General features: G+C 46.6%; 1 protein-coding gene across 1 annotated transcript in view; it reads left to right on the forward strand.

The window, feature by feature from the left end:
• Window positions 1-7,982, forward strand: part of asap2a (ArfGAP with SH3 domain, ankyrin repeat and PH domain 2a) — a gene marked incomplete at its 5' end in the record, with an annotated part of 57,885 nt that extends 49,903 nt beyond the window's left edge. Inside the window, 9 exons of the mRNA XM_084450876.1 lie at window positions 793-860; window positions 1,466-1,579; window positions 2,109-2,334; window positions 4,104-4,287; window positions 4,396-4,524; window positions 5,170-5,228; window positions 5,458-5,537; window positions 6,859-6,978; window positions 7,878-7,982. Coding sequence (XP_084307002.1) covers window positions 793-860; window positions 1,466-1,579; window positions 2,109-2,334; window positions 4,104-4,287; window positions 4,396-4,524; window positions 5,170-5,228; window positions 5,458-5,537; window positions 6,859-6,978; window positions 7,878-7,952 — 1,055 coding nt within the window. The 3' untranslated portion in view covers window positions 7,953-7,982. The remainder of the gene's footprint in view (window positions 1-792; window positions 861-1,465; window positions 1,580-2,108; window positions 2,335-4,103; window positions 4,288-4,395; window positions 4,525-5,169; window positions 5,229-5,457; window positions 5,538-6,858; window positions 6,979-7,877) is intronic.
• Window positions 7,983-8,798: the final 816 nt, after the last annotated feature.

Consider the following 8,798-nt stretch of genomic DNA (forward strand, 5'->3'; position numbering starts at 1 on the left):
CGGCAAATATCGCATCGGTTATACGCTCCTGCAGATTTCCTGCAGGATTCGCCCTTTCCTCGCTGACAAAACGGCACAGGTGCTCATCCAGGCCCTGGTCATCTCCCGCCTGGACTACTACAACTCCCTCCTCGCTGGGGCCCCGGCGTCAGCCATTAAACCCCTGTCCAGAAAGCTGCTTCTCGTCTGGTGTTCAACCACGCCAAGTTCTCCCTCACAACTTCCCTTCTCCGTTCCCTACACTGGCTCCCTGTAGCGGCTCGCATCCAGTTTAAAACTCTGGTACTAGCCTAGAGGGCAATGAAAGGAACAGCCCCCTCCTACCTCCAGGCAATGGTCAAACCCTACACCCCCTCCCGACCGCTACGATCTGCTACCTCGGGGCGACTGGTTGCCCCCTCACTCCGAGGCCCGTGTGGTCGATCGACACGATCACGGCTCTTCTCTCTCCTGGCCCCGCAGTGGTGGAACGAACTGCCCACTGATGTCAGGACAACAGAGTCGCTGCCCATCTTTCGCCACGGGCTCAAAACTCACTTCTTCGAGAAGTACTACCTGGACCCTTCCTCTTACCACCTTTTGTATTTCTATTTAGCTGTTCTTGCACTTTGACCTTAGCACTAGATTAAGCTCTTAGTCGCTTCCTAAGAAAGAAGATGCACTTGTGAGTTCTGACGAGTATTAGTATGTTAAACGCAATTATTGTTAGTCGCATTGGATAAAAGCTTCTGTTAAATGTAATGTAATAGTAACTACAGTATATCAATCACCTGTATGATTGTTTCTCTGTAGCTAACGAGTCTGGAGAAACACCTCTGGATATCGCCAGGAGACTGAAGCACCTGCAGTGTGAGGAGTTGGTGAGTTCTGTCTGTCTGACGTCTGTCTGTCTCGTCTATCTGTGTCTGTTTGAGGTGTGATGTCGGTCTTCCTTATCTGTCTGTGTGTCTGTCCGTCTCTGTCTGATGTGTGATGTTTGTTTGCCTGCCTATCTGTCTATTTGTCTGTCTGACATCTGTCTGTCTCTAGCCATGTTTCCATCCACTTATCAATCGAATTGTGTGAGGATCGCTAAAACTATGAATGCGAAATAAGCCGGTGAACGTGCGTTTTCATTTAGAGCTTTAAATCGGATAAAGCATTTATCACAAAAGACTTTTATCGAACAAGAGAAAATCCGATCAGATCGACAGTCAAACCTTTTGTCGATTTTCATGATTTTTAATCAAATTTTACTGTTTCCATAAGGCATTTTTAATTCGATATAACTTAATTCGCATAAAGCGTGTGGATGGCAACATGGCTTCTGTCTGAAGGGTGATGTCTGTCTGTCTGCCTGCCTGTCTCTCTCTTTCTGTCTGTGTGATGTATTTCTGTCCGTCTGCCTGACAGTCCTTGTTTCTCTCAATTATCTTTGACTTTTATGTGTTTGTGTGTGTGTGCGTGCGCGTGCGTGTGTGTGTAGCTGAACCAGGCATTAGCAGGCAAATTCAACGCCCATGTGCATGTTGAGTATGAGTGGTGTCTGCAGCATGAAGACCTGGACGAGAGCGATGAAGACCTGGATGAGAAGGTGAGGGTGAGAGGACTTCAGATTATACACACACTCTTCATCAGATTATATACACTCTTCAGATTATACACTTCAGATTATATACACACTCTTCAGTTAAGATTATGTACACTCTTCAGATTATACACACTCTTCAGATTGTACACACTTCAGATTATACACACTCTTCAGATTATACACACTTTTAATATTATACACACTTCAGATTATATACACACTCTTCAGATAAGATTATATACACTCTTCAGATTATACACACTCTTCAGTTTATATACGCACTCTTCAGATTGTACACACTTCAGATTATACACACACTCTTCAGATTGTGCACACACTCTTCAGATTATACACACTTTAGATTATATACACACTCTTCATATTATACACACTTCAGATTATATACACACTCTTCAGATTAGATACACACTCTTCAGATTAGCTACACACTATTGTTACAGATACACACTCAACAGTGTGGCAAATCATATTCTGGATCCCATCTTTGAATTTTGACCTATGACCCTACCCCCCCCAGCCCAGCCCACAGCGGCGAGAGGAGCGGCCAATCAGCTGCTACGCATCCAGCAGCAACTCCTCCCTTCTTCAGCCCAGCCCCGCCTCCCTGGCCAAGGATAAGCAGCGGGGCTACATGCCCAGCCTGGTGAACAACGAGACCTACGGCGCCGTCCTCAACACCAGCACCGGGCCGGCCGGGGGTCCCAGCTCCACCTCCGCACCCCCCCTGCCCCCCCGGAACATAGGTGGGCTTCACACTCTCACCTCCATCCCTCTCACCTCTAGTCATGATGTAGCAGGGCGGCTGTGGCTCAGGAGGTAGAGCAGGTCGTCCGACGACTGCAGGGTCGGCGGTTCGATTCCCGGCTCCTCCCGTCCACATGTCGAAGTGTCGTTGGGAGAGACACTGATCCCCAAATTGCTCCCAATGAGGTGGTTGGCACCTTGCATGGAAGCTGCCGCCATTGGGTGAACGAGAGGCCGTTGTAAAGTGCTTTGTTCGTTAAGGTAGAAAGGTACTATTTTAGTGCAGTCCATTTAACATTTAGCAGGTATGTACCAGGCATGTACCAGGCAAGTACCAGGCATGTACCATCTGCTGGTATTCCACAAGACCATGGATAGTATCAGCATACAGGATGCTCATTAGGCCATGCATCTCTGGGTAGAGATTGTCATACTACATTAAGATGGTATATCTACACTAGTCTCAGTACAGATGAGAAGGCAACATCAGTTGCATCATTTTGCTTCCCTCTGGAATATGTAGGGGTGGGTCGTATGCCCACCTCCCTTGTTCTCTGTAAAGCGCATTGTGTTGCCTCTGGGTATGAAATGCGCTATACAAATAAAGCTTTGATTTGATTTGATTTGATTTAATTTGATCATCAGTACAGATCACCTCAGCCTGTTTGCCTGCCCCTCTCTCTCTCTCTCTCTCTCTCTCTCTCTCTCTCTCTCTCTCTCTCTCTCTCTCTCTCTCTCTATCTCTGACCCCTCTGTCACTGGGAGCTGTATTTATAACACACGTCCATCAGGACTGTGTGTACAGGAGAAACCTCACCAGGCCTTGTGTCTTTGATAAAGATGGCCTCCCCTCTAATCAGCCTGGCTCTGGTGTGACACGTGTGGCAGGTTAACCCTGACCCTGGCCTATATGAACAGTAGAGGTCTCTGGGAAGGGAGGGAGAGTCGCGCAGAGAGAGGAGGAGCTCCAGAAAGTTCTGAGCCCTGCGGTGCAAAATGTGACCTCAATCCAGTTAATGAGACTAAATTCAACCCAGAGAATGAGACGGTTTACACATGACCCACTAGCACAAACTCTAAAACTAGCCGAGCAGCTTCTAAGAAACTTTACTACCTCAGTTGAGACCACGACCCTACGGTCTCCCCTGCACGTCTTCCCATCTGCTCTCTGCTGTCTGCCTATATAAGGAAGACCTCAGCCCAGCTCTAGAGGTTCTCCTCTTCTCCTCCTCTCCCTCCCCTCTGCTGAAACACACGTTCGCTCTGCCAAAAACATGATCCTCCATTCTCCTTTGACCCCTCTCTCTCTCTCTCTCTAGCTCTCTCTCTCTCTTCCTCATCTCTCTCTTTGTCATCTCTCTCCCTCATCTCTCTCCTCTCATTCATCTCTCCCACTCTCATCTCTTACTCTCTCCCTCATGTCTCTCCATCTCTCTCTCCCCCTCCCTCATCTCTCTTTCTCATCTCTCTCTCATCTCTCTCTTTCATCTCTCCATCATCATCTCTGTTATTTTAGTTAGTAGTTATTTTTCCATCGCTCGATCATCTCGTTGAGAGAGGTCAGAGAATAATTTTTACAGCTCACCTATTTTGGCTCACTGGGTGAACTGGTATTTTGTTTCCCACTGGATTTGATTTGATTAATCTAGCTTGTATGCATTCTGTGCCTTACTGTGTTGTCTGTGTAGCTGCAACAAAGGGATTTCCCCTTGGGGATCATTCAAGTGCCATCTATCTATCTATCTAATCTATCCGTCTGTCTGTCCAGCTGGTCTGGGGGCCATGGGCCAGTCTTCAGGGTCGTCAGGATGGAAGCCTGGCTCCATCGATCTGGGGGTCAGACAGAGGTCCTGCTCTGACCCCCCCAACATGCACCCCCCCATGCCCCCCATGCGGCTCACCTCCACCACGGGTACGCTCCTCAGGCACTTTGACTGCATCCTAACGAGAGCGTGAGGTTTCCTCAGGGTATCGGCAAGTGCAGTCAAGTTATTGGTGAACGGCGTATTTTGAGCGGATTGTCCCTTTACGCCAGGTCCTGCAAGTCTGGGCGTGGCTAGCGCCCCTCCCCCCGTGGCTAAGACGGTCAGCGTGATGGAGGCCATGAGCATGCAGTCTAAGACGGGGCAAGGGCCCCCAGGGAGCACGCAGGGGCACAGTAGGGGGCCCCCACCCAAGTCTCCCGCAGGGTGAGGACTCACCCGTCTAAGACACACACACACACACACTCCGTGAACCACACTGTCTGCCACAAACAGAACATTACTTGTTATGCCTTGGTGAGCACAAAGCAGTTGTAACGTTACCTTCGCCTTGATTTTTGTGCTGTAAACAAGTAGGGCTGGGTATCGAGTCGAATTTCAAGAATCGATTCCGATTCACAAGGTTTGGAATCGATTATCACGATTCAATTCGATTCAATTCGATTCGATTCAATATCGATTCGGTTAGTGTTACTAAAACCTGTTTTTTTTTTGCTGTAACCTTAATTACATGACTGGCAAGTTATGCAACACATCAATACTAGGGCTGGGTATCGATACTGATTTCCAAAAATGAATGAATGAATGAATGAATCATTGAATGAATTAATGAACTATTCATTCCTTCATTTATTCATTCATTCATTAAATAAAAGATTGATTTTAGGATTCATGAATCAGATTGATTCAGAATCAATTAATCGATTTTTTAAACCCAGCCCTATAAACAAGCCTACATGGTTTCAGGTTTGTCACTTCATTAACTTCAGTGCTGATTCTAGACTGGATCTTATGTTCCTCAGCTCTTCCATGACAGTAGTTGAATTAAGGATTGTGTTTGTGGTTTTTCAGCGCTGACAAAAGCTTCAACCATCGAACTCCAAATAGGACTGGATCAATTGAAAGGCGAGGTGAGCGTGAAACACCAGTTCAATGTGTCCTATCCATAATCGCTCTCTTTTGTGTCATATACTGTCTGTAATAGTTTTATGATAGTTCTATAACTTAAGATGAAGTGATTTCATATCTGTGTGGCATGCTGTGTGTGGTTAGTGTCCAGACAATCTTGTTGTCTTATTCTGTGTCCATGGAACGTTATTTGTTCTCACACTAATGCCATTTCCTGTTCCTATACTCCAGCTAAGGAAGTGCCAGGATGCCACCAGAACTCGATAGGTCAATCTCTACCCCCCGCCCCGGCGCCTAGGAAGACATATCCTGTAAGCCCCGCCTTCCCTTCCACTCAGACGGTCGTTCATCCACTGTCGTATTTTGATTTGACTTTTATGGAACAGTTCTGCGTCTAATCTTTGGTTGTGTGTCAGTCTGATGGTCCTGTACAGTCTTTAAAGGAGCCAGCATATCTTTCTACTGTCTCAATGTTACAGTTCTTAAAGGAGCCAGCTTATTGTCTCGCCTCCGAGACAATGTCCATGTCTTTCTGTCCAGCCTGTCCTCATCATGGGCGTGTTATTTGTTAAAGTTTTTAGCCAATAACATCACATTGGGCAGGCGAACCTTCTTATTGCGTTGGGCAGGTCAAGATGTTAAAGTTTTTAGTTTGTTAGTGTGTGTTTTTTTTTTTTGGGTAACAAAATTCTGAGGAATATATTGCATCATTTTTCCATATCTGCACTGTCTGTCCTGTATTAGACAGCACTCTCCTCCATCATCATCAAAACACCAAATAATAAAAAATAATTATTGGGATTCATCCGGGGTCTGTGGCAAAGTGGGGCCGAGACGCATCTGTCTACTGATGGAGCTGGTTGTCCAATAACCACAGGGTTCCCGGCTCCTCCAATCCACATGTCCAAGTGTCCTTGAGCAAGACTGCTTAGCATGGCAGCGTTTGCCATTGCTGTGTGAGTGAATAGGTGAATGAGAGAGGCCATTGTGAACCGCTCTGGATGAAAGTGCTGTATGAGTGCATTCCATTTACCATTCACCTTCCTAGTCCACAGTAATGTGTTACGCAACGCCTCAATAAAGCCCGTTAGTCTGGAGGTGGAGGTGGGTGTGACTGAACATTGCATTAGACTGAAAACTGAATCGCCATTTCATTTTACTTCATTATTCAGTCTGAACAGGATCCCATTGCAGTTGTTCCAACATGGGGGTTTCCAAAGAGGGAGTCTGCAGAGATTAGTTCATCCCCTAAAGGAAAGGAATGCTGATTGGCCTGGTTGGAATTCCAACCGAGAAATCACTCTGGACAAGAGCTTTTCCAGACCCTGAATTGCATTTAAAAAATGCAAAATTTAGATTCAGGGGCTAGAGCCATGGCTAACATTTGATAGGACTTAGGGTGAATTGCTGTGGTGAAGGATGCGGTTCTGTCTGTCTGTCTGTCTGTCTGTCTATCTGTCTATCTGTCTGTCTGTCTGTCTGTCTGTCTGTCTGTCTGTCTGTCTGTCTGTCTGTCTAACTCACTCTTTGCCTTTAAATTTCATGACTCCTCTTGACTGACTGTGTGTGTGTGTGTGTGTGTGTGTGTGTGTGTGTGTGTGTGTGTGTGTGTGTGTGTGTGTGTGTGATCAGAAGCAGAGGCCTAAGAGGGTGAAGGCCATCTACAACTGTGTGGCAGACAACCCAGACGAGCTGACCTTCTCTGAGGGCGAGGTCATTGTGGTGGACGGAGAGGAAGACCAGGAGTGGTGGGTGAGTACCCGTCTGACTGCGTGTGTGTGTGTGTGTACGCGTGTGTGTGTGTGTGTGTGTGTGTGTGTGTGTGTACGCGTGTGTGTGTGTGTGTGTTGAGACAACAGGATGTGTGTGTGCTTTGTGCGTAGGATAGAGAGCAGTGAGAACGGGTCCAGCTCGGGTCCAAATCTGGCCATTCCGACTAGTGACCGCAGAGTTGTGGCAGTAACCATGGTGACCAGAGCACAAAATGATGACCTCATTCCGGCCAGAGAAAACCCCCCCCCCACACCCCTGCCCCCGCATGGCTTCCTTCCTCTGCTGAATGACTGTAGACCAGCTGCAGCTAGCCCAAACACCGCCGTGTTTAGTGTTGTGTTTAGTGTTCAGTGTTTAGTGTTTAGTGTCAGTGTTTAGGCTCGCTGTTTCCGTGTGGGTTTCATGTCACTCCCAGTGTGTTAAAGACCCAGTCCGTGATTGAAAACGAAATACACAATTTTGCATGGTGATCTACCATACAACAGCGCCCCCTAGGGTTTTGCCGTTTCCCCACCTCGCTCCATTTTATAGTCACGTCAGTGTTTCCCCAATGGGCGGTGATTCTCCATAACAACACCAATCAACTCCACACTGGCTAGGTAGATTCTGCAGGCCGAGAGCAATCCAATGATAGATAGATAGATAGATAGATAGATGGATGGATGGATGGATGGATGGATGGATGGATGGATGGATGGATGGATGGATGGAAAGAAAGAAAGAAAGAAAGAATGTTCTCATAGGAACTATTTTTCCTTGCGCACCAACACTAAGTGACTGACCAAAACAAAAACAAAATACATGTTTTAACTTTTTGATGGCGGACTGGGGCTTCTATGATATGTCGGCAACCTCACCATTCTCCTGTCGTTCCCCAGCTGGGCCACATCGAAGGAGAGCCAATGAGGAGAGGAGCTTTCCCCGTCACGTTTGTACATTTCATCGTGGACTGAAAGGGCTTGATTGGTCATCAGAAGTCACATGTTCTGAGCCAGGATGTAAACGACATCAAGCTTATTGTGCCTGAACTGATTCTCGGGAGGGCGGAGCGTGCATCACCGCTCAACGCTCTGGAGACGGTCCTGCACGGACGTTGCCGTGACAACTGACCTTCTCCAGGAATGTCCTTTTTAAGGCCAAGCCCTAGAGGCTCATGGGAACTATTTTTAGATATTCTGGAAAAGACATTTAATAAAAATAAAAAATAACATGATTGTAGTAAATGACCTCTTGCAATAAAATGCACTTTCCACTTATTTATCCTGGTTATCATAAGACGACATAAAAAGATGTTTGACTTAATGAAGGGCCTATCACAGTCTTTAATTCAGCTGTCTTATTTTGGTGTGAATTGTACAGAGTTCTTAGAACATAGATGGCTACAGTCATGTAACGTAGGGCCATTTTCACTAACTTTCAATGTGAATATTACAGTCAATGCTTACATTCTGTCAACATGCACGGTTTGAGGGTGAACAATGTAGTAACGTAAAATGTATAAGTGTGCAAACATTCTAGTTCCAGCCTAAATGGACGCCAGCTCTTGTAAATGGTGCTAACCCAGGAATATATGCTAGGAGCTGTCCCCTAGGGGCATTCCACTGTCCCCATTATCAGCCAGCCTGGGTCAGTGGAAGGGGGTTGCTGTGGGTAGTTCAGAATAACAGCATTCTGGTAACAAGCCCTGTCAACGCTGTGAGCTTCACAGTAAGTCAACTGCTGATCCACATGAAGCTTATCCTGCTTCCTGCTTCTACAGTGTATCTCCTAGAGCTTAACCCTAGACCCAGAAGAGATGG

This window comes from Borostomias antarcticus, assembly GCF_949987555.1.
Source record: "Borostomias antarcticus genome assembly, chromosome: 16".
NCBI classification, from domain to species: Eukaryota; Metazoa; Chordata; class Actinopteri; order Stomiiformes; family Stomiidae; genus Borostomias; species Borostomias antarcticus.